General features: G+C 64.1%; 4 protein-coding genes across 10 annotated transcripts; all 4 read left to right on the plus strand.

Annotated features, from left to right (window-relative positions):
- The first annotated feature begins 49 nt into the window (after nucleotides 1-49).
- On the plus strand, nucleotides 50-2,520 carry TMEM101 (transmembrane protein 101). Its single transcript, XM_051803650.1, has 4 exons — nucleotides 50-202; nucleotides 729-909; nucleotides 989-1,135; nucleotides 1,957-2,520. The coding sequence occupies exons 1-4, from the start codon at nucleotides 66-68 to the stop codon at nucleotides 2,263-2,265; spliced, it is 774 nt and encodes a 257-aa protein (XP_051659610.1). The 5' UTR covers nucleotides 50-65; the 3' UTR covers nucleotides 2,266-2,520.
- A 2,430-nt stretch (nucleotides 2,521-4,950) lies between these two features.
- LOC127478259 (peptide YY-like) lies at nucleotides 4,951-7,488 on the plus strand. 2 transcript variants are annotated; one of them, XM_051803652.1, is made up of 4 exons: nucleotides 4,951-6,087; nucleotides 6,626-6,813; nucleotides 7,012-7,083; nucleotides 7,238-7,488. In XM_051803652.1, the coding sequence occupies exons 1-4, from the start codon at nucleotides 5,890-5,892 to the stop codon at nucleotides 7,263-7,265; spliced, it is 486 nt and encodes a 161-aa protein (XP_051659612.1). In that variant the 5' UTR covers nucleotides 4,951-5,889; the 3' UTR covers nucleotides 7,266-7,488. The 2 variants fall into 2 exon arrangements, with proteins under 2 accessions (XP_051659612.1, XP_051659613.1); XM_051803653.1 differs by having other exon boundaries at nucleotides 7,241-7,488.
- An 811-nt stretch (nucleotides 7,489-8,299) lies between these two features.
- Nucleotides 8,300-11,549, plus strand: LOC127478261 (pancreatic hormone-like). Its single transcript, XM_051803654.1, has 5 exons — nucleotides 8,300-8,353; nucleotides 9,351-9,455; nucleotides 10,311-10,488; nucleotides 10,925-10,996; nucleotides 11,419-11,549. Exons 3-4 carry the CDS (start codon nucleotides 10,313-10,315, stop codon nucleotides 10,986-10,988), a joined length of 240 nt encoding a protein of 79 aa, XP_051659614.1. The 5' UTR covers nucleotides 8,300-8,353; nucleotides 9,351-9,455; nucleotides 10,311-10,312; the 3' UTR covers nucleotides 10,989-10,996; nucleotides 11,419-11,549.
- A 383-nt stretch (nucleotides 11,550-11,932) lies between these two features.
- On the plus strand, nucleotides 11,933-23,966 carry MPP2 (MAGUK p55 scaffold protein 2). 6 transcript variants are annotated; one of them, XM_051803641.1, is made up of 12 exons: nucleotides 11,933-12,003; nucleotides 13,767-13,885; nucleotides 15,118-15,276; nucleotides 15,684-15,833; nucleotides 16,441-16,668; nucleotides 18,053-18,184; nucleotides 18,896-19,001; nucleotides 19,400-19,468; nucleotides 19,591-19,752; nucleotides 20,647-20,849; nucleotides 21,454-21,582; nucleotides 22,601-23,966. In XM_051803641.1, exons 1-12 carry the CDS (start codon nucleotides 11,973-11,975, stop codon nucleotides 22,775-22,777), a joined length of 1,665 nt encoding a protein of 554 aa, XP_051659601.1. In that variant the 5' UTR covers nucleotides 11,933-11,972; the 3' UTR covers nucleotides 22,778-23,966. The 6 variants fall into 6 exon arrangements, with proteins under 6 accessions (XP_051659601.1, XP_051659605.1, XP_051659602.1 ...); XM_051803645.1 differs by lacking the exon at nucleotides 11,933-12,003 and adding an exon at nucleotides 12,388-12,494; XM_051803642.1 differs by lacking the exon at nucleotides 11,933-12,003 and adding an exon at nucleotides 12,410-12,502.
- Nucleotides 23,967-23,969: the final 3 nt, after the last annotated feature.

The raw sequence follows: 23,969 nt of genomic DNA on the forward strand, positions 1-23,969 counted from the left end.
TTGGGGCAGGGTTAGGGCTCAGGGCGGTACTTCCGGCGCGGCACTTCCGCCGGGACGGGCCCGTGATGGCGGCGGGCCGCGGGTGGCGGCGCCGGGCGCTGCGGCTGCTCACGGCGGGCGGCGGCGTCCTGCTCACCCGCTTCCCCTTCTGGCACTGCTTCAGCGGCCTCCTGCTCTGCGCGGAGCGCGCCGACCTGCGCCGGTGCGGGGCGGGGCGGGGTGGGGAGAAGGGGAGGGGATAAACCTGAGGGGGCTGCGGGGTCTGGGAATGGTTGTGGGGCTGGGAGGGTCTGGGGGTGGTTGTGGGGTCTGAGAGTGGTTGTGGGGGTCCCGGTGCTGTGAGGGCCTGGGGGTGATTCTGGGGCTGGTGTGGGACTAGGAGAGTCCGGGGCTGGTTGTGGGGTTTGGGGCTGATGGGGGACTGCAGCGGGCTGGGGGTGGCTGTGGGGTGTGGGGCCATGAGGGTCTGGAGGAGAGCCCCGGGGATGTGGGGCTGAGGGGCCTGGAGGGGGGTTGGGGCTGATATGGGGCTCTGTAGGGCCAGGGGAGGGTCCTGGCAGAGTTGGGGAGTGAGGGAGAGTTTGGAGTGTCTGGAGAGTTTGGGGGGCTGGGGAAGGGTTTTGGCAGAATTATGACCTAGGGGAGGGTTTGGGGGGTCTGGGGTGAGCCTGGGGGTGCCCAGCCTGCCCAGAAGCACTGGGCACACCCTGAAGCTGCCATGCCCGCAGGAAGCCGGACATCCCAGTGCCCTACCTGTATGTGGACATGGGGGTGGCCGTGCTCTGTGCCAGCTTCATGTCCTTCGGGGTGAAGCGGCGCTGGTTCGCCCTGGGGGCCGCCCTGCAGCTTGCTGTGGCCACCTACGCCGCCCACATTGGGGGGCACGTGCACTATGGCGACTGGCTCAAGGTGAGAGCCCCTCCGTGGGCCGTGACAGACCCCCCAGAGCCCGGGGGCGTTCGGTGACGGTGACAGTGACCCCCCCCAGGTGCGGATGTACTCCCGGACCATCGCCATCATCGGTGGGTTCCTCATCCTGGCCAGCGGTGCCGGGGAGCTGTACCGGCAGAAACCACGGAGCCGCTCCCTGCAGTCCACAGGCCAGGTGTTCCTGGGCATCTACCTCATCTGCCAGGTACGAGGAACACATCCCTGCCCCGCTGCTGCTTGGGTGATGGAGCCACAATTCCCTGGGGAGAAACCTCCTGGGGTGGGTGTTTCCAGTGCCACCACACCCCAGCCCCGAATTGTCCCTGAGAGAAGCTCAGATGGGTGTTACCAGTGGTACCAGTGCCCCACACCCCAGCCCCACGTTGTCCCTGGGAGAAGCTCAGGTGGGTGCCACCAGTGCCACCAGTGGAACCATTTTCCCCCATTGTCCCTGAGAGAAACCTCAGGGCACTGTTACCAGTGGTACCAGTGCCACTACACCCCAGCCCCGCGTTGTCCCTGGGAGAAGCTCAGGTGGGTGTTCCCAGTGCCACCAGTGGCACCATTTTCCCCCATTGTCCCTGCAGTAGGAGCCTTGAGTGAGTGTTCCCAGTGCCACCAGTGGCACTTTGCCCCCTGTTGTCCCTGGGGAAGAAGCCTTGGATGAGTGTTGCCAGTGCCACCACTGGTACCAGTGCTACCAGTGCCACCACACTCCAGTTCTCCCATTGTCCCTGGGGGAGAAGCCTTGGGTGAGCGCTACCAGTGCCACCATTGGCACCAGTGCTACCACAGTCCACTTCTCCCATTGTCCCTGGGGGAGAAGTCTCCAGTCAGTGCTACCAGTGCCACCACTGGCACCAGTGCCACTGCACTCCAATTCCCCCATTGTCCCTGAGGGAGAAGCGTTGGACAAGCATTTCCAGTGCCACCATTGGCACCAGTGCCACCTCCCATTACCCCTGGGGTACACCCCTCACTATGAGTGTCCCCAGTGCCACCCCACTCCCCCCTTTGCCCCACCAGGCCTACTCCCTGCAGCACAGCACCGAGGACCGCCTGGCCTACCTGGACCATCTGCTGGGAGGGGAGCTGGCCCTGCAGCTGCTCTTCCTGCTCTATGGGCTGCTGGCCCTGGCATTCCTGTCGGGATACTACGTGCGGGCAGCTGCCCAGGTGCTGGCAGTGCTGCTGCCCCTCGCTATCCTGCTCATCGATGGCAACCTGGGGTACTGGCACGCCGCCCGCCGCGTCGAATTCTGGAACCAGATGAAGCTCATCGGCCAGAATGTCGGCATTTTCGGGGCTGTGGTGATCCTGGCCACCGATGGATGAGCGGGAAAACTGCAAGGAAGGGGAGGGAGAGGGGCGGGTTTTTTTTTAAGGATTGCCGCTATTTATTCGTTGGGTTTTTTTGTTTGTTTGTTTGTTTGTAAATACTGTATTTGATAATTTTGCCAGAGGTCAGGGCTCCTGAGGGGGTGTGGGGGGTCCTTCCGGGGGGTGCCAGCCACTGTGTGGCCACAGCCCCTCTCCCCGCTGAGGGGTGTCACTGGCCCCCCCAAAAAAAGTGTATTTTTACTGATGAAAGGAGAAGTCTTTTATGTCATTTTCCCGGGGGAGCTTGGCTGTTGTGTGACAAAGGGTGGGGGGCTGCAGCTTTGAGGGGTTTGAAGGGAAAACTGTTTGGGGGGGCTTGGAAGGGGAACTGCTTTTGGGGAGGATGCTTTTGGAGGGCTTGGAGGGAGCTGCTTTTGGGGGAAACTGCTTTGGGGGGAACCACTTTTGGAGGTTTGGGGGAGATGCTTTTGAGGGGCTTGCAGGGGGGAGCTGATTCAGGGGAATCCACTTTTGGGAGGTTTGGGGCGAACTGCTTTGAGAGGAGCTGCTTTTGGGGGGCTTTGAGGGGAACTGCAATATGGGGAGAAGCTTTTGGAGGCCTTGGAGTTGGGGGAGCTGCTTTACGGGAGCCACTTTGGGGGCTTGGAGGAAGGGCTGCATCAGGGAAGCTGGTTTTTGGGGTCTTCAGGCAAGGTGCTCTGGGGGGCTTGGAGTGGAGCTACTTTTGGGGGGAGCTGCTGTGGGGAGAGAAGTTTTGGGAGTTTGAAGGGGGAGCTGCTTTGGGGGGCTCAGAGGGGAGAGAAGCTACTTGAGGAGCTTGGGGGGGAGCCAGTGTGAGTGATACTGGGTGTTCCCCTCCCTTCAGTGGGGAAACTTGGGCGGGGGGGCGAGGGGGGTCCCAGGCCGGGTGCCCTGCCCGTGCTCACCCGGGTTGCTCAGCTGGTGGGTTATGAGTGTTCTGGCATGGGGTAGGGGGTCCTGATTGGCACCCCCCCAGAGTCCCCACGGGCTGTGTCCTCGCTGCCCCCATCCTGTCACCTGGCTGGGCAGGTGTCCGTCCCCCCCGCCCCCTCCGGAAAAGCAAACAGGGCTGATAAGGGGCTTCCTCCGGGGTGGGGGGAGCCCGGGGGGGCCCTAATGCGCCTCCGGTGGAACCGGGGCCATAAAGCGCGGGGAAGCGGCAGAGCCCTGTTTGCTCGGGGTGGGGGGGCACTGGGGCTCCTCACCCTCCCAGGACCCCCCCTCGGGGCTGCAGCCACGCACCTTCACCCCCAGACCCTCCTCATCCTCCTCAATGCCCAGTGGAGAGATGGGGGAGCCCCCCTGCCCTGTCCCCTTCGGGGTCCCACCTCTGCTGAGGGAGCCCCTCCACCACCTCTGTGTCCACCCCCTTCTGCTGGTAGAGCCATCCTGTGACCTTTGGAAAATGGCTGTTTACCGTCACTCGGAATAAATGGGGCAGAAAGTCCTCGTGTCCCTTCCCCGACCCCCCCCCCCTCCCCGGGAGGCTGGGGGCCACCCGCACCCCGATATCTCCCCCGGCCGCGGCTCGGGGACGTCTGTGACACAACGCGGTGACATTGCCGCTGTGGTGGGGGTCGGTGGGGCTGTGGGGGTGGTGTGTGTCCTCCCCGAACGCCAGGGTGGCTGAGACCCTTCCCTCGGGACTCTCGTCTGCTGGGCAGATCCAGCCCCGCTGCCTCAGTTTCTCTGCACACGTGTCAGGACGCTGCGGGGGGTCCGGAGCCCCCTCAATCCAATCAGCCCCGCATCGACCGCGGGGACGCGAAAGGTGCCGGCCTGGGGGGGCTGCGGGGGCTGGGGGGGCTCAGCTCCCCCCCTCACCCCAGGCTGCCGTAAGCCCGGCACCGCCCGCCCAGGGCAGCGTGGACCCCCCGCCCGTGTCCCCGCACACTGGCGCGTGTCACACCGCGGCCACGCCACGGGGGTGACCTCCCCCCGGGGCTGGGGACCCCCCCGGGGCTGGGACCCCCGCGGTGGACTGCCATCAGCCGTGTCCCTGCCACCGCTCGCCGGGGTGGCGGCCGGGGCAGGAGTGGGGAGCGTGTCCCCTCCGGCCGGGACTGGCACCCCGCGGGGTCCCGTGTGCCATGTCCCCTCCAGCCGGGCTGGTGGCGCCCCGCAGGGTCCTCGCTTAACCATGCCCCCACCATGCGGAACGGTGGCACCCCGCGGGGTCCCCAGGAGCTTTGTCACCTCCAATCGGAGCAGTGGCGCGACACCAAGCCGTGGTGCACACAAGCCGTGTCCCCTCTATCTGGACCAGTGTCACCCCGCAGTGTCCCCCCGAGCTGTGTCCCCTCTTTCTGGGCCGTTGTCACCCCGCAGTATCTCCTGTGGAGACGATCCGTGTCCCTTCCATCCCACCGGTTGGAGATGTGGCTGCATCTGGCTGGGGCCATCCCGACGTTTTTGGGGACCCCCTTCTGCCACCTCTCCCCATCCCAGCACCCACAGGGTGGCTTTGGTGGTCTCTGCCCGGTGGGCACCTTCCCACCGGGTCCCTCCGTGCCTCAGTTTCCCCAGGAGCCGGTGATTGCTCCTTAATGGCAAATCCATACCGGATTAGTGTTCCCGGTGCTAGAGGCTGGAAAGGGCACCTCATCCGTCCTGGGGGCGGTGACAGGGATCGATGGCGGTGGCGGGGACAGCGGTGACAGCAGCTGTGGTGGCAGGGGCTGTGGTGACAAGGACTTCGTGCCCCGTCTGGGGAAACTGAGGCAGCAGCGGCTTTGGACTGGGACTGTCCCCTGCGCTGTCCCCCGTGGGCGGCTTTGACCAGGGCCGTGGGTGGTGTCCCACGTGCTATGTCGTGGCTGTACTGTGTTTGTGTCCCTGGGTGTGGCTGATGTTCCTGTGTCACACTGTCACATCCCAAGACTGTCTTGGGGGCAGATGTGTGTGCCGTGGCTGTGTGTGACATATGTGTCCCTGTGCCATGGCTGTGTCACTTTTGTGCCCAGTTACTGTAGCTGTATGTCACATCTATGTCCGTGTGCCATGTTCATGTGCCAGGCCTGCCTGTCATGTCTGCGTTCATGTGCCATGCTTGGATGTCACCTCTGTGAGATGTCCTATGCCATGGTTGTGTCACATCTGTATCCATGTCCCGTGTCCTTGTGCCATGGCTGCCTGTCACTTCTGTGTCCTTTTGATATATTCAAGAGCCCTGGCTACGTCACATCCATGTCTGTGTCCCATGCCCATGTGCCAAAGTTGTATGTCACATCTGTGCCATGGCTGCACATGACATGTGTGCCTGTGTGCCATGGCTACCTGTCACACCTGTGTCCACACACCATGGTTGTGTGTCACATCTGTGTCTGTGTCCCGTGTCCTTGTGCCATGGCTGCCTGTCACCTCTGTGCCTGTGTGCCCCAGCTACATGTCACACCTGTACCTGTGTGCCATGTTCATGTGTTCTGGTGACATGTCACATCTGTGTCCGTGTCCTGCGCCCATCTGGCATTGCCACATCTGTGTCCTCTGGCTGTGCTCGTGTCCCCATGTTCCCATATCTCTGTGTCCCATCTATGCCCCCCATGTTCTGTCCTCCCCAGCCCCTCGGGGTCCCAGGCTGGGGTGCTCTGCCGAGGGATGGTGACAAGGTGTTGGCCGGGGGTGGTAGCGGGGGGGTCGCCAGGGTCCTGCGTGCCCATGGGTTGGTCACGCATGAGGGAGGAGCCAGGAGCCCCCTCCGAGGCTATAAAACCCTGGGCGGGTCGGGGAGCTGCTGTGTCCCTGGCACTGTCACCCCACTGCCAGGCCCTGCCTATCACCTCTGCCTCTGCCATCGTGAGTGCGGGGACAGGACTGAGGTCCTGGGGGGTCCCTGAGGGGAGGCTGGGATCCCAGGGAGGGAGAATCACCCCCCTCCCTTGGGGACATGTGGCGTCCCTTATGGGGAGGTGTCCCTTGGGGTGGACGTGGGCCTCTGGGGTCCTTTTGGGTGGGACAGCCCCTTTGGGACACTGTGGGGGTCTCTGGGACATGGGAGGGTCCCTGGAGGGAAGCAGTCTCTTGAGTGAGGCTGGAGTCCCAGGTGGTGGAGGGACACATCCCTTTGGGGGACAGGGGGGCGTCCTGGGGGTGTGACATTCCCATAGGGGTTGGGGTCCTTGGGGGTGAGATATCTCGGGGGAATGGGGGTTTGGTGGGGGACAGAGCAGGGTTGGGGGTACCCAAAGGTGATGGGGATAGCTGAGGGTGATGGAGGTGACCTGTAGAGGATACCTGGCGGTGACAGGGGTACCCCAAGGTGACAGGGTACGCGGGGGCGATGGAGGTGACCCACACGAAGCCGCAGCCGCCCCTCACTCCCATGTCCCCGCAGATGGTGCTATCCCCGCGGCCGTGGCACGCACTGGTGGCCGTGTCGCTCTGCGCCCTGCTGTGCTTGGCTGCGCTGACGGCCGCGTATCCCGCCAAGCCCGAGAGCCCCGGGGACGACGCGTCCCCCGAGGAGATGGCCCGGTACTTCTCGGCCCTTCGCCACTACATCAACCTGGTCACGCGGCAGAGGTGAGCGCGAGTGACCGTGAACGCGTGTGGGCGAACCCCGCGGTGCTCGTGCGAGCCCCTTTGCACGCGCGAGTCTCCATTTTCACGCCCGTGCCCGTCCTTGTGCGCCCCCGGGGGCTCCGGCGGTTCCTCCTTTGCACACTCGTGCACACCCCCGTGGGGTCCCCGTTGCACACGCGTGTGCCCTGTGTCCCGCAGGTACGGCAAACGCGCCAGCCCCGACGCCGCGGTGACGGAACTGCTCCTGGGGGCCGGCAGTGACAGGTCAAGGTGAGTCTCCCCGTCCCTGTTCACACCGACCCGCGCACAGGGACAAGGGGCTGCACCGGCCCCCACACCCCGGGGTGGGGGTCCCGGGGTTGTTTGAGGTCCCAGGGGGATTTGGGGGTCTCGTTCCCTCTTTTCTCACATCAGCTCTTCCCAACAGGTACGACGACGACTCCGCATGGTGACGGCACCCCCCTCCAGTCCCTCTGTCCCCCAAACCCTCCCTATCTCTCCACGTCTCCCCAGGGGACCCAGGGCCAGTGCGGGACCCCCCTCTGGAGGGTCGGGAACCCCCAGATCCCGGCCCAGGGGCGTCCCGCTGTCGGGGGGGGCCCCGACCCCATCCCCTCCCCACCGCTGTTGGGGGGGTCCCGCGTGGTCCCTGCACGCCCCCGCAGCGGCAATAAAGACACGATCGTGGGCACTGCCGGGTTTACGCTGTGTGTGTGGGGGGCGCCAGGGGAATACAGGGGTACAAGGGGGATGGAGAGGTGTAGGGAAGGATAAAGGGATGCAGGGAGGATGCAGAGGGAATGGAGGAGTGGAGGAGGGATGTAGGGGTGCAAATGGGATGAAGAGGAGGAGGGGAGTGAAGAGGGGATGGAGAGGGGAGGGGATGGAGGGGCACAGGTGGGATGGAGGGTGTGCAGGAAGGATGAAGGGGGGGATGCACGAGGGATTCAGGGGTGCAGGGAAGGATGGAGGGATGCTGGGGGGGATGCAGTAGGGCTGGAGGGGTGCAGGGGAGGATGGAGGGGAGAGGGAGGGGTGGAGGGGTAGAGGGCTGTAGAAGGGAAGTGGGAGGAATTGAAGGATGCAGGGGGTATGGACGGGTGCAGGGAGGATGCAGGAGATATGGAGGGGTGCAGGAGGGATGGAGGGTGCAGGGGGGATGGAGGGGTGCAGGGAGGATGCAGGAGGGATGAAGAGGTGCAGGGGGGATGGAGGAGTTGAGGCCAGGTGGGAGGAACAAGGGACAGGACATCCTTGGGTGCAGGGACGGGGGGTGGAGGGGTGGGTAGAGATGGGGGGTGGGAGGGTTGAAAGGGGGAAGTGAATGGAGAAGTGGAGAGGGGTGAGGGATGGGGGCTTGTGGGAGAGGGGTGGGGAGGGAGAGGTGGAAGTGGGGTACACTGGGGCACACTGGGGTTGGATACTGGGGTGCACTGGATGTGGGGTAAGGTGGGGGCAGTTCTGGGGGGTACACTGTCGATGGGTGTTGGGGTGCACAGGGAAACTGGGTCCCCTGAGGCCGAGGGTGGGGCTGCAAAAGGTGTGGGGGTGTGCTGGATGTGGGGGTGTGCTGGGGGGGCTGTGATGGTGCTGGAGCTCATGGGCCACAGGGGGACACTAGTGGTGGGTGCTGGGGTGGAGGTATGGGGTGCACTGGGTGTGGGGTGCACTGGGTGTGGGGTGCACTGGGTCCTGGGGTGTGCTGGGTGTGGGGTGCACTGGGTGATGGGGTGTGCTGGGTGTGGGGTGCACTGGGTGTGGGGTTTACCAGCAGTGGGTGCAGAGGTGCACTGGCTGTAGGAGGAACTGGGTGTGGGGTGCACTGGGTGTGGGGTGCACTGGGTGTTGGGGTGTACTGGTAGTGGTGCTGGGGTGTATGGGGATACTGGGGTGCACTGGGTGTGGGGTGCATGGGCAGTGGGTGCTGACACCCACCGTGGGGTCCCCCCGCACAGGGACTGCGGCCATCAGGGCTGTGCCAGGGCTGGAGGTTCCCCATCCCTCTGACCCCCCACCCGGCCATGGTGGGAGCAGGGGGACAGCCACGTCCTCAGGCATGGCCTCAGTGGGGGGTGGCTGTGTCTCCCCTGCCCCGATGCCTCTATCCCTCTGTCCTTCTATCCCACCCTTCACCCCAACATTGCCCACCTCACCCCCTTGGCCCTCCCACCCCCCTGTCCATCTGTCTGTCCCTCCAATGTCTCCCTGTCCCACTCCCCATCCATCTGTCCACCCCTCCCACTACTTCCCACCCTTGTACCCCACCAGACGCCCTGGCTGTCTCCCCCTAATCCCTCTGTCCCCACAGCTGTCCCTCTGTCCATCCCTGATGCTGGACACCCATGTCCATATCCTGTCCCCCCACGGAAGCCACCCCAGCCCAGGGTCAAACATTAACCAGTGTTGTGCAGGGGCCACCTGTCCCTGTCACTCCCCACGATGGCCCCTGTCCCCCCCGGCCAAATGGGCACCTGGCCACAGGTGCTGCGTGGCAGGGTGACATCAGGGGGGACAGGGGGATATAAGGACCTGCACAGCAGTGGCAGCAGTGGCACCGAGGAACCGGGGTGTCAGGTGTGTCCCCTCATCCCGCTGTGTCCCCTTGTCCTGCTGTGTCCCTGTGTCCCCACCCGTGGAAGCAGGTGAGCGGGGCCGGAGGGCTGTGGGAAGGTGGGGGTGCAGATGTGAGCAGCGGGTGGGTGTGTGATCAGTATGGTGTGTAAGGGGCTGGAACGTGTGGAGGTGTGAAACGGGTGTGCACGCCCTTGTGCAAGGCCAGGAGTAGGGGTGAGTGTGCGGGGGTGGGACACGGGGTGGGCATGGGAGTGTGCGAGTATGTGCATGTGGGAGTGTTTGTGTGTGCGCGCCTGCACGTGTGTGTGTGCGCACGTGTGTATGTGCTTGAGTGTTCACACGTGTATGCACATGTGAGTGAGTACATGAAGCGTGCAGGTGTGTGCGTGTGCACGGTGAGGCAGGCATGCCCTGACATGTGTGTGCTGCAGGAGGGGTGGTCTGTGTGGGCGTGTGGAGCAGAGATGGGTGTGTGTGAGTGTGCAAGGGCCGTGCATGCTCTGATATGTGCATGTGCATGTGTGTGCAGCCAGGAAGTGTGCACAAGTGTATATGTGTGTATGTGTGCAGCTGGGTGGTGTGCATGTGTGTGTGCATGTGTGTGCAGCCAGTGCTGTGCCCGTACGTGTGCCGCTGGCTGGCGCGCACACACATGTGCATGTGTGTGTCTGTGTGCATGTGTGTGCAGCCAGGTGACGTGCTCGTGTGTGTGTGTGCTGTGCACTGTCCACGTGTGTGTGCAAGCACACAGTGCTGTCCACAGCCACGTGTGTGCTGTGTGCTGAGCACACAATGCTGTGTTTGCACATATGTGCATGGCACGTGCTGTGCACACACGTGTGTGAACACACAGTGCTGTGTTCAAGTGTTGTGTGATCCGTGTGCCGTGCACACACGCGTGCTCACAGCTGCCCTGTCCCCAGCCATGTCTCCCCGCTGGCCGCCGTTGCTGCTGGTGGCCTGTGCGCTGGTGCTGCTGCCGCTGCGGCCCCGCGCGGCCCCGGCCCAGCCCACCTACCCCGGAGACGACGCGCCCGTCGAGGACCTGCTGCGCTTCTACAACGATCTGCAGCAGTATCTGAACGTCGTGACACGCCCCCGGTGAGCAGGGCCCGCCTGTCGCGATACGCTCCCAGTCGCAACACCCTCCCTGCTGCGAGGCACTCTGTGTCGTGACACGTTCCCCGTCGTGACACACTTCCCTCTGCGACACACTCGCCATTGCAACACGGTGTGCTACCCATTGCAACAGGCTCCCCGCTGCGACACTATCCCTGTCATGACACGCTCCCTATCGTGACACACTCCCCATTGCAACACACTCCCCATCACAATACGCTCCCCATCGTGCCAAAGCTCCTCATCACAACGTGCTCCCTCCCCGTCGTGACTCCCTCCCCGTCACAACACACTCCCCATCATGACACACTCCCTGTCACGACACAGTCCCTATTGCGACACGCTCCCCATCGTGCCCCCCACCCCATCACGGCGTGCCCCCCCCGCTGCCCCTGTAACGTGCCCCCCCCCGTTCCAGGTATGGGAAGCGGGCGGGCGGGCGCGTCCTGGGCGAGGAGCCCTTTGGTGCTGCGGGGTGCTGAGTCCCCAGGTAAGGGGGGACCGAGGGCAGCAGGGTGGGGGGACCCTCCCCCAGTGCCACCCGTGCCTCAGTTTCCCCAATGGGTGTCATCCTGGGGGTAGAAGGAGGAACCCTGGGGTGGGGGGCACAGGGCTGGGGGTATTCAGGGGGTCTCTGCAGTGTGCGTGAGGTGGGGGACACGGGACCAGGGGGATCTTTTGGGGGCCCTGCAGGGTAGGGGACATGGGGGCCCTGCAGGATAGGGGACATGGGTCCAGGGACATCGAGGGGGCCCTTGGGGAACATAGGACAAGGGGTATAGGGGGGTCCCTGCAGGGTGTTGAGTTGGGAGACATGGGGCTGGGGGAATCCGGGGGGGACCTGCAGGGCGGGGGACATAGGGCTGAGGGGCCCCTCAGGGTCTCAGGGTGCTGACCCCCCTCTCATTGCAGGAACACTGCTGGGGCCGAGCGGGCGAAGAGGAGCCCGGGGAGTGCGGCCCCTGCCCCTCCACCGCACCCTCGGCCCCCCCAGAGCTGACCCCGCAGGGTCGGGACAGACCCCCCAGCAATAAACCCCCCTGCAGCCACCGCCTGTCCTGCCTCTGCCTGCTGGGGGACACTTGGGGGGAGACTGGGAGGGGCTGGGTGTGCCTGGGACACCGTGAGTGCTGGGGACGCTGGGGGTGCTGGGAACACTGGGGACATTGTGGGTGCTGGGGATGCTGGGGACAAAGAGGATGCTGGTGGCACTGGGGGTGCTGAGGATGTGGGACACTGGGCCTGGAGACGCTGGACGTGTTGGGGATGAGGGCACTGGTGGCACTGGGCATGCTGGGGACACGGGACACTGGCACTGGGGACGTTGGGATGCTGACTGTGCTGGGGACACTGTGGACATTGGGGGTGCTGGCACTGGGGACACGCCTCCGCGGCCGTCCCTCTGCCCGTCCCCGTCCCGTCGGTGCCAGTCACTCGTGTCCCGCCGCGTCCGCAGCTCCGCCGCGATGCCGGCGGCCACCCCCGCCTCGGTCACGGGTAAGTGTGCCCCACCCGGCGCTTGCACACGCACACACGGGGGCACACGCGTGTGCAATAACACGCCCTCATGCACGTGTGCAGGGGCAGCTGCGGGTGGGAGGCCGTGCTGGGACCGCAGGGTGCATGTGCTGTGGGGCACAGGATGGGCACACGCGTGTGCACGGGCCACGCCCAGGCTTGGGCGTGTGTGCAAGAGCGGGGGGGTCACTCCTGCAGGGGTTGGCACTGTGGGAGGGGGATGGGCTCTGCGCGAGTGGGCTCCTGCCTGTGCGTGTGCGTTGTTGCCGGTGCGGGTGCGGGTGCAGGTGAATGTGCACGCGAGCGCGGTGCGGCCCCTTTAAATCCGCGCTCCCACCTCCCCACCCCCCCTCCCCGCCCCCTTAAAGAGGCCGAGCCCCCGCTGCCCCCCTCCCCACGCCGCGGGGGACGCTGCGGGGGGGCTCCCACGCGTGAGCGGGTGTGTAAGACACTCGGGTGTGCAAGGACAGGTGAGCGGGTACGGGGGAGGTTGCGCACGGGCAGGGGGAAGGGCGGGGGGCCCGCGCGGAGTTTGCAGGCGAGCGTGAGCGAGCGTGGGGGCGCGCGTGGGCGTGCACGGTGGGGTGCACGTGTCAGCGCGAGTGCGCGCACACGCGTGTGCGCTGAGCGAGCGCGCAGCGGGGGCCCGCACGGGCGTGTGAGCGCGCACAGGGGGCGTTTGCGCGCGTGGGTGCACACGCGTGAGGTGCACACGCGTGAGGTGCGCGTGCACGAGCCGTGCCCGCGCGTGTGAGCGCACGCCCGCGCCCACGCCGCCGGGTGCGCAAAAGGCGGCCGGACCGTGCTCAGTGCACACGCGTGTGCAAGGCGGCGAGGATGTGGGGAGGGGAGCGGGGCCGGCGCGGGTGGGGGCCCCACGCGGGGCCGGGGGGTTGCGGGGGGGGGGGCGGCGGTACCCGGATCTGGGGCGGGGGAGCCCGGCCCCGCAGCCATGAGCCGCCCCGGCCGAGGGTCCCCACCGCCCGCCTCGGCCCCCGCCCGCGAGCCCCCGGGACCCCCAGGTACGGGAGGGGGCTGGGGAGAGCGGGAGGTGATGCCACGCGGGGTGGTGATGCCATTCGGGCGGGGTGGCGTGGGGATGGGGCGGTTGGGATGGGGTGGGGGATGAGGTGGATGCAGGGAGATGGGGATGGCGGGGGGTTTCTGGGGTGGCCCGCCAGAGGTGTGGGGGGCTGATGGATGAGCCCCCCATCGCCCCCCCGGTTGCTTCGCGATCGTCCCCCGCCATTGCAGCGCAGCCGCGCAGCCGCTCCCGCCCTCGCGGCCCCGGATGCGCACCCTCCCATCGCAACCCCCCTTCCCATTCCATCGTACCCCCAGCTGCATCACCCCCCCGTCGCAACCCCTCATTCCATTGCCACCCAGTTGCATCACCGCCCCAACTGCATCAAGCTCCCCCTCTCGCCTCCCCAGTCGCATTCCCCTCTGGGAGGCGTTTTACTTTGGGGGGCACATCCGTTTGTCCCTCCTGCTGGACGAGGAAGGGGGATTTCCCTGCTCCCATAGGACCCTCGCACGGTGCCCACAATGGCGAGGGGCCCTGGGGCGAGCGGGACAGGAATTGGGGGGTGGGCGAACGAGCATCCCCGGCTGCACTTGGCTTTTACCCACGTTGCCGCTCTCTCCCTCCTCTCTGTGTCCCCCCGTGTGTGTCCCCCGTGTCCCCCCCGTGTCCCCGTGGATGTCCCCCACTCCGTACGTCCCCCGTCTGCCCCCCCCAGCCATGCAGCAGGTCCTGGACAACCTGATGGGGCTCTCGGGGTCCCCGGGGGTGGCCGACCTTGACCTCATCTTCCTGCGGGGCATCATGGAGAGCCCCATCGTCCGCTCCCTGGCCAAGGTACCGCAGCACGGGGGGCACCGTGCCCCGCCCCGGCACCCCCAGGCTGTGGGGGGGGGTGATCCACATGTGTGTGCATGTGTGTGTCAGCATGTCCATGCGTGCAAGCACGTGTGCATGCAGAGGTGTGTGCTGGTATGTGTGTGTGTGCATGTGGGGAGGTATCTGTGCATACTTGCACATGTGTGTGTACACATGCACATGTATGTGTGCTTGTACATGCGTGTGGGGGCACTTGCACATGTGTGGCTGCAGGAAGGTGTGCTTGTTTGCACCATAATATGTGTACATGTGTACATGTACGTGTGCTTGTACATGTGTGTGGATGTGCGTGTGCTCACATATGTGTGCACACAAGGAGGTGCCCATGCGTGTTTGCACATGCGTGTGCAAGTCCACATCTGTGCATGTGTGTCCATACGTGTAGATTTGTGCTTGCATGTGTGTGTGCCTGCAGGGATGTGCCCTTACATGTGTGTGTTTAATCTCCCCCCCAAGGCCCTGGGAGTCCCTAACCCCCTGTTCTTGCCTCGTGTCACAAACTCCCCTGGCCCTGGGGGTCCCCAACTCCCCAGGGGTCCCTGTGTCCCTACCCCCCCCCCCCGGGACCTCCAATCCCTGAGGGTCCTGAACCCCTCTGCCCCCCCTCCAGCCCCCCCGGGGGTCCCTAATCCCCCTGGTCCCCAACTCCCCTGGGGGTTCCTAAACCTCTTGGCCCTTCCAGGTGTCCCTAATCCATCCTTCCCCCAAGGAATCCTTAATCCCCTCTGTCCCAGGTGTCCCTTATCCATCCTTCCCCCAAGGAATCCTTAATCCCCTCTGTCCCAGGAATCCCTAACCCCTCCCAGGGATCCCTAACACCCTGTCCCCTCCCGGGGGTTCCTGTCTCCTCGGGGGGTCCCTAACCTCCCGACCCTGGGGGGACTGTGTTCCCCCCGGGGGTCCCTAAACTCCCTGTGCCCTCCAAGGGTCCCTAATCCTCCCTGCTCCTGGGGGTCCCTAACACCCTGTCCACCCGTAGAAGACCCTGTGCCCTCTCGAGGGTCTCTAAACCTTCCTCCTGGTGTTCCATAAGCTCCTGAGACCCTGGGGGTCCCTAATCCCCCAAGCCCCTGGGACTCCCTAACACCTCTGAGACTTCCCAACCTCTCTGATCCCCTGGGAGTCCCTAACCCCCGAGCGTTCCCTAACCTCCCTGCCACCTCCGGGGGTCTCCCCGCGGTGCCCCCCAGGCGCACGAGCGGCTGGAGGAGCGGAAGCTGGAGGCGGTTCGCGGGGACAACCTGGCGCTGGTGCAGGAGATCCTGCGGGACATCGGGCGGCTGGCGCGGCCCGACGGGCAGGGGGCGGCGGCCGAGCTGGCCCGGATCCTGCGGGAACCGCACTTCCAGGTGCGTGGGACACGCGTGGGACACTTCTGTGCTGGGGGGTGTGGGACAAGTGTGTGCTGGGGGTGTGACACAGGTGGGATCCCCCTCCTGTGCTAGATCTCCCTCCTGTCCTGTGTGACGTGTGTGTGCTGGGGGAGTGTGACACAACATGCACCAGGTGTGTAGTACACAGGCGTGACCCCCCCCTCCTGTACCAGAGGTGTGGAACGCTCTGAGTGCTGGGGGGTGTGACACGTGTGTGCCCGGGGGTGTGACACATATGTGTGTGACACATACATGTGTCAGGTGTGTGGGACACAGGTGTGACCCCCTCCTGTGCCGGGGGTGTGTGACACATGTGTGCTGGGGTGTGTGACGTGTGCCAGGTGTGTGGGACACAGCTGTGACCCCTCTCCTGTGTGTCCCAGTCGCTGCTGGAGACCCACGACTCGGTGGCTGCTAAGAGCTATGACCCCCCCCCAAGCAGCCCTGGCCCAGAGCCCCCCCTGGGGTCCCAGCCCGTGCCCCCCGACGCCGTGCGCATGGTGGGCATCCGCAAGGCAGCCGGGGAGAACCTGGTGAGCCCAGCTGGGGGGGCTGGGGAGTCCTGGGGGCATTGGGGGGTGCTGGGACATTTTGGGGTGCTGAGGGTGCTACGGGGTGCTGGGGTACTGCCTGGTGCTGTGGGGTGTTGGAGCAATGCAGGGTGTGGGGATATTGGGGGCATTTTGGGGTACTGGGGACAGTGTGGGGTATTGGAGACATTGCTGGGATACTGGGGGCATTGCAGAGTGCTGAGGGTCACTTTGGGCTGCTTGGGGACATTTTGGGGTTCTTGGAGGTGTTGTGGGGTGCTGGGGACATTGCTGGGGTGCTGGGGGCATTGCAGAGTGCTGAGGGTTACTTTGGGGTGCTGGGGACATTGCAGTGTGCTGAGGGTCACTTTGGGGTGCCGGGGACATTTTGGAGTTCTTGGGGGCATTTCAGGGTGCTGAGGACATTGCTGGGATGACTGGGAGCATTTTGGAGTGCTGGGGATATTATGGGGTGCTGTGGACATTATGGGGTGCTGGGAGTATTTCAGAGTGCTGGGTGCCTTGCAGGGTGACTGGTGGGTGCTGGGTGGGTGTCACAGGGTGCTGTGGTGGGTCCCTGTTGGGGGCTGAGTGGGGCTGTGCCCGTCAGGGGGTGACGTTCCGGGTGGAGCGGGGGGAGCTGGTGATCGCCCGCATCCTGCACGGGGGGATGGTGGCGCAGCAGGGGCTGCTGCACGTGGGGGACGTGATCCGTGAGGTGAACGGGCGCGAGGTGGGCAGCGACCCGCGGGCACTGCAGGACAGCCTGCGCCACGCCAGCGGCAGCGTCGTCCTCAAGATCCTGCCCAGCTACCAGGAGCCTCACCCGCCCCGCCAGGTACTGCCCCTGCATCCTGCCCTGCATCCCACCCTGTATCCCACCCCGCATCTGACCCTGCATCCAACCCTTCATCCCACCCCACATCCTGCCCTGCATCCTACCCTACCAGGTACTGCATCCCACCCCGCATCCCACCTCGCATCCTTCCCTGTCTGGTGCCATCCCTGCATCCTACCCTGCATCCCGCCCAGTGTCCAACCCTGCATCCAGCCCCACCAGGTAGTGCCCTGCCATCCTGCTCCACATCCTGCCCCACATCCCGCCCTGCATCCCACCCTGGAAGGTGTCACCCCTGCATCCCACCCTGCATCCCGCACTCAGCACTCTGCCCACAACTCCCCCTGCCCTGTGGCCCCTATCTGTGTCCCCATCCCCATGTTGTCCCTGTGCCACCCTGCCAATGTCCCAGTGCCTACATACCCCACATCCCCTGTTCCCTTGCCATGTTCCTCATCTCCCCATGTGCCCGCTGAGCCCCCCATCCTCCCCCCGTCCCCCTGTCCATGCCCTGTGCCAACATGCTGGTACCCCCATATCCCCCACCGTGCCCTCTGTGCCTGGCACTGGTGGGCGCCAGGCTGTGGTTGTCCCTGCCCTGCCCCCATCCCTGCCTTCTCTCCGTCCTTGCCCTACCCCATCCTTGCCCTGTCCCCGTGCTTGTCCTGTCCCTGTTGTCCCCATCCCTGGCCAGTCTCTGTCCTTACCCTGTTCCCATTCCTGGCCTGTCTCTGTCCTTGCCCCGTGCCTGTCCTGTCCCCATCCCCATCCTGTTCCTATCCCTGTCCCTATCCCTACCCTTGCCCTGTCCCTGTCCCATCCCTGCCCTGTCCCTGCCCTCTCCCCATCCCTGTCCCCACCCAGGGTGCCGGGTGGCAAAGGGTGCCCACCCCGTGCCCCCCCTCCCCGCCCTGTGCCAGCCATCCCCTGTCTCTGTAGGGAGACAAAACAACCCTGTCACCACACCACATCCCCTGGCACCGCGCGTCCCCGCCTGGGCCACCCTCGCGACACCCCTCCGCCGCCAGCGCCGTATCCCGTGTGCCAGCACACGCGTGTGTGCGCACACGCGTCCCTGCACGCGCATGTGTGTCCTGGCAGGGGCGGTGCTGGCAGCGCTGGGCACATGTGTGTGCCTGTGTGTGGCCGTGGGGCTGTGCCTGGGGGTCGCCGTGGGGGTCCTGTGGGGCGCGGCAGCAGCGGCCGGGACCCTCTGCATGTGCGCAGGGGCCGCACGGGCCTGGCTGCACCGGGCACGGGGGGGGCACCACGGCACAGGGGGCACCTAGGGGGGGCACACGGGTGTGCCTGCTGGGGAAACTGAGGCACGGGACAGCGGAGTGGGGGGCCCGGGGTCCCCCCCGCTGACCCCCACGGTCCCCAGGTGTTTGTCAAGTGCCACTTCGACTACGACCCGGCCACCGACAGCCTCATCCCCTGCAAGGAGGCCGGGCTCAAGTTCATGGCCGGGGATCTGCTGCAGATCGTCAACCAGGATGACCCCAACTGGTGGCAGGTCAGGGGGGCCCCCTGGGGGGTGGTCTGGGGGGGTCGTGGTGCTTTGATCCCCATTTGGGGGTCCCCCTGGCAGCAGGGTCTGTGGAGGGTGTGGGGGGGGGTGGGGGTCAGGGGTTCTATGGGAGATCAAGAGGTCCCTGTAGGCTTGAGGGATGCTGGGAGGATCCCTGGAAAGTGGGGGATTTGTGAAGCTGGGAGTGTCCCTGGAGCTGGGAAGGGTTCCTGGGAACTGGGAGGCATCCCTGGGAAAAAAGGGGTTTCCTGGGAGCTTGGAGGTGTCCCTGGATTTGGGGAGGGTGCCAAGAAACGGGGCATTTCTAGAACTGGGAGGGAGTAACTGTGGACCGTAGGGGATTCCTGGAACTGGGGAGGTCCCTGGATATTGGGGGACACCCTGGAGCTGGAGGGGTTCCCTGGGGGTCTTGGGGGGTCCCTGGAGATGGGGGAGGTCCTTGGAGTTGAGTGTATGTCCCTGTAGGGATTGAGAGGTCTCTGGGAGCTGGGGGTCCCTGGAGCCTGGGGGTGTCCCTGGAGCTCGGGAGGTTCCCTGTGCAGCTTGGGGGAGTCCCTGGAGCTGGGAAGTGTTCCTGGGGGATGGTGAGTCCCTGTAGCTGAGAGGGTTCCCTATGGGGTTGAGAGGGGGGCCCTGTAGCTCAGGAGGGTCTCCGTGGGGTTGAGGGGGTCCCCACATGTGACTCTGTGCCCCCAGGCGTGCCATGTGGAGGGGGGCAGTGCAGGCCTGGTGCCCAGCCAGCTGCTGGAGGAGAAGCGCAAGGCTTTCGTCAAGCGGGATGGGGAGGTGGCCCCCACGTCGGGTATGAGGACCCCAGCCCAGCCTCTGCAGGGGGGACACAGCTCTGGGGGTGGGGGACAGGGGGGCACATCCTGGAGGGGGAGCACAGTGGGTCCCCTGAACCCTGTGGCAATGTCCCCATCGCACCAGGGTGATGTCCCCATGTCTCCGTGGCACATGGCACTGTCTCTGTGGCAAGTCCCCAGTTCGTGGGATGATGTCCCCAGTTCCCAGGGTGATGCCCCCATGGCACTGTCACTGCAGGAAGTCCCCAATTCCCAGGGTGATGTCCCCAGTTCTTAGGGTGATGTCCCAATGGCACTGCCCCTGTGGCATGTCCCAGCTCCCCTTGCATTGTCCCTGTGCCACGGCACTGTCCCTGTTCGTGTCCCCAGCTCAGCTGGCCCCTTGCCCTCGCAGGGGCCCTGTGTGGCAGTCTCAGTGGGAGAAGGAAGAAGAGGATGATGTACCTGACAACAAAGAATGCCGGTGAGTGTCTGATGGCATTCCCTCGGGGAAAGGGGGGAGCAGCCCTGGGGCTCTGCTCGTGGTGGCACCTCCTGGGGACAGGGTGTCCCCCTGGATGGGTGCCAGCCCTGCCCCTTGCCCAGAGTTTGACCGGCATGAGCTGCTGATCTACGAGGAGGTGGCACGGATGCCGCCGTTCCGCCGGAAAACGCTAGTGCTGATCGGGGCGCAGGGTGTGGGGCGGCGCAGCCTCAAGAACAAGCTCATCATGTCAGACCAGGCGCGTTACGGCACCACCATCCCCTGTGAGTCCCCGCTAGCAGCACTGTCCCCATGAGCATCGCTGAGCCCACCGGCATCACCGCCCCTCACCTGCCTCCCCTGTCCCCTGCCAGCAGCATCATGCATCACTCCCGTGAGATCACTGTCCCCTGTGAGCAGCACCATCCTCGTGATCATCCCTGTCCCTTGGGAGCATCCCTGTCATCTGTGAGCATCCCTGTCCCCTTCGACCATCCCTGTCTCCTGCCAGCATCGATGTCACCTGCAACCATCCCTGTCCCTTGTGAGCATCCCTGTCCCACTCCAGCATCCCTGTCCCTGTGAACATCCCTGTCCCTCAGGACCATTCCTGTCCACTCCAGCATCCCTGTCCCCTGCGACCATTCCTGTCCCTTGTGAACATTCCTGTTCTCTGCCAGCAGCATCATTCCCATGAGCATCACAGTCCCCATGAGCATCACCATCCTCGTGAACATCCCTTCCCCCTGTGACCATCCCTGTCCCTTGTGAACATCCCTTCCCCTGCAACCATCCCTGTCCCCCTCCAGCGTCCCTGTCCCTTGTGATCATCTCTGTCCACCTCTAGCATCCCTGTCCCCTGCAACCATTCCTGTCCCACTCCAGTATCCCTGTCTCTTGTGACCATCCCTGTTCTCCACGACCATCCCTGTCTCCTACAACCATGCCTGTCTCCATGACCATCCTTGTCCCCTGATGGCATCCCTGTCCCGACCCCACCAGCATCCCTGTCTCCTGGGGACATCCCTGTCCCCTGCAACCATCCCTGTCCCTTGTGAGCATCCCTGTCCCTTTTGAACATCCCTGTCCCCTGCGATCATTCCCACACCCTGTGAGCACCTCTGGGATGGGACCCGAGGTGGGTGGGTGTCACTCAGGTGGGTCCCCACTGCCGGCAGACACATCTCGGAAGCCAAAGGAGAGCGAGCGGGACGGGCAGGGATATCGCTTCGTGTCCCGGGGGGAGATGGAGGCCGACATCAAGGCTGGGAGGTACCTGGAGCACGGCGAGTACGAAGGAAACCTGTACGGAACCAGGATCGACTCCATCCGAGCCGTGGTGGAGGCTGGCAAGATGTGCATCCTGGATGTCAACCCCCAGGTAGGGGAGGGGGATGATGACTGTCGTTACCCAACAAGTTGTATTTCTTAAAAGTGCAGCCGTTGGGGGGAATTGTTGAGGGGAGATTTAATTAGTGGAATAGATAACAGATGATGGGCAAGCTCTGGGTAATGCCTGTGTGTTCAAAGAACAAATGGAACGTTTAGGGCCTGGCATGGCTCAGTGCTCTTAGAGCTGGGAGAGAAATTTAGTGTTGACATCAAATGCAGGATTTATATAAACCACAAAGGTGCAGAAACAAGAGGTGAAGAAGAAACGAACACAGATAATTTCCCAGAGACTCTCCCTCTCTGGGAAAAAGTAATAGAATACTGAAAATGGGGACTGATTAGTGTGAGAAATGAGAAATCAATTAGCAATAGAAGATAGAATAATAATTAATGAAGAGAACCGCATAAGCCGATGAACACTAATTCCTTTGTTTGCTAAAATGTATAAATACTTAAAAGTTTTAATAACTGATGTACGGGTTTTATGGAGCCATCCCCATGTACCTCAATGTCGAATAAACCCTCTAACCTGACAAACTGGGTTAGAGGGTTTATTTCCCAGGGTTTTGGTGACTCTGTCTCCTCCCACCCAGGCAGTGAAGGTGCTGAGAACAGCTGAGTTTGTGCCATATGTGGTGTTCATCGAAGCCCCCTGCCCCGAGACCCTGCGGGCCATGAACCGAGCGGCCCTGGAGAGTGGTGTGGCCACCAAACAGCTCACGGTGGGTGTCCTGGGGGTCTGGGGGGCAAACTGAGGGAAGGTAAAACTGAGGCAGGGCTGTGGGGGGCTGAAGGCAGATGGTGAGTGTCCCCTGCCACCCTGGGGGGCAATGGGGAAACTGAAGTAGGGTTTGGGGGGCTGAAGGTGGATGGTGGGTGTTCCTCTACCATCCCTGGGGGGCAGTGGGGAAATTAAGGCAGGGTTTGGGGGGCAGGAGGAAGACACACAGCTCATGGTTGGTGTCCCTCTCTGTCCCCAGGGGGGCACACAGGGTCTTGGGGAAACTGAGGCAAGTCTGTGGGGGCAGGAGGTGGGTGGGCAGCGGATGGTGGGTGTCCCCCTGCCATCCTGGGGGTGATGGGGAAACTGAGGCAGGTTTAGGGTGCAGGAGGCAGATACCCAGAGAATGACAGGCATCCCTCTGCCACCCTAGGGGGCAGTGGGAAAACTGAGGCTGGGTTTGGGGGGCACAAAGACAAGACACAGCTCATGGCGGGTGTCCCCCTCTGTCACAGAGGGGTGATGGGGAAACTGAGGCAGAGTCTGGGTGGATGGTGGGTGTCCTCCCTCTACCCAGGGGGCATGGAGGGGTGATAGGGAAACTGAGGACATGGTTTGGGGGGCAGGAGGAGGACACACAGCTCATGGTTGGTTTCCCTCTGCCACCTTGGGGGTTGTTGGGGAAACTGAAGCAGAGTTTAGGGTGCAGGAGGTGGGTGGGCAGTGGATGGTGGGTGTCACCCTGCCATCCTGGGGAGCAATGGGGAAACTGAGGCAGGGCTGTGGGGGCAGAAGAAGAACACACAGCTCATGATGGGTGTCCCCCCTGCCACCTTGGAGGGCAACAGGGAAACTGAGGCAGGATTGGGGGGCTGAAGGCAGATGATGGGTGTTCCTCTGCAATACTGGGGGGCAATGGGGAAACTGAGGCAGGGTTGCCGGGGCAAGAGGAGGACAGAGGGTGCTCCTCTGCCATCCCTGTGGGGCAGCGGGGATCCTGAGGCAGTTGTGGGGTGCAGGAGGCAGATGCCCAGCGGACAGTGGAGGAGAGCAGCCGGATCCAACGCGGGTACGGGCACTACTTTGACCTGAGCCTCATCAACGACGACCTGGAGCGAACCTTCGGGAGGCTCCGGGAGGCCATGGACCACCTGCGTGTCCAGCCCCAGTGGGTGCCTGTCACCTGGGTCTACTAGTGACCACCCCACCCCGCAGGAGGGGGCCATAAAACCCTCTCCTCAACCCCCCCAGCCCACCCAGGAGGGCTGTGAGGGGTGGAGGGGGGTTGTGCCTCACCCACTGGTGTGATGAGCTTGTGCTCAGCACCGTGGGAGTGTGTGTGTGTGGCTCTCTGTAGAGCCCCCCAACCCAAGCCTGACCCTTCTCTCACCCCTACTCAGCCCCAGATTTGGGGGGAGTGGAGGCAGAATCAGCCACTGGGGGCCACATGGGGGGGCACGGCCACCCCCCACCATGCCCAGCACCCACACAGCTAATTCACTGCCAAAACCTCACCCCCTCCCCAAATTACCCCAGGGGGTTGTGCCACTTCTCAGATGGGGGACACGGGGAGGACAGGGGTCCCCCCCACTCTTCATAGCCCCCCGCCTCAGTTTCCCCATGAGGAAGCCCACCCTGTCCCAGATTGGGACCCCCAGGATTGGGGTCGGGGGGGCTGTGGGGTTTTAGGTGGGGGGGTCACACCCAGCTGGAGCCTTAGAAGCTGCTGTGGCCCCAAGTGTCCTGGCCCACCCCTCCACCCCCCCAGGCCACAACTCCCCCCCTTGGGACCCCCTTTTCCCTTTACCGGGGGGGGGGGGTCCCTCTCTGTCCTTTGTGGCCCCCCTCCCCCTCCCCAGGTAGCAATAACCCCTCCCTCCCCCCCCCCCCCCACTCTGGTTCCTCCCTGTAATAACTCTTAATTAACCCTGTAATTAACCCCATGGGAGGGCTGTGGCTCGGGGCTCGCCGGGGGTGTCTGGGCTGGGGATGGTGACACATGGGGTGACCCCAAGGGACAGGGACACGGGTAGTGCAGGGTGTGTCCCCATGTCCCTCCTGCCCCATGTCCCTCACCTTGCCCCCCCGGCCCCTCCCTGTCCCCCTCTTGCTCCTTTTTGGTACTTTGCTGTGGATTTTATTAAAGGAGAGAAAAATGGTGGGTTTGTCCCTCGTGGTGAATGCGGGGGGCACTGTGAGACCCCCGGGGGACACTCGGTGTCACCTGTGTCACCTCTGCCCCTCTCCCACCTGATAGTGATGGTTTTTTATCTGGAAATCCCCATTTTGCACCAGTTTGGGGCTGGAGGGTGTGTGAGTGTGCACACACGTGTGTGCACATATGTGTGTTTGCACATGTGTGTGTGCACGTTATATTTGGGGTTTGGT

This window comes from Manacus candei, unplaced genomic scaffold, assembly GCF_025592945.1.
Source record: "Manacus candei isolate 608988 ecotype Guabito, Panama unplaced genomic scaffold, ASM2559294v1 h1tg000058l, whole genome shotgun sequence".
In the NCBI taxonomy this organism is placed as follows: domain Eukaryota; kingdom Metazoa; phylum Chordata; class Aves; order Passeriformes; family Pipridae; genus Manacus; species Manacus candei.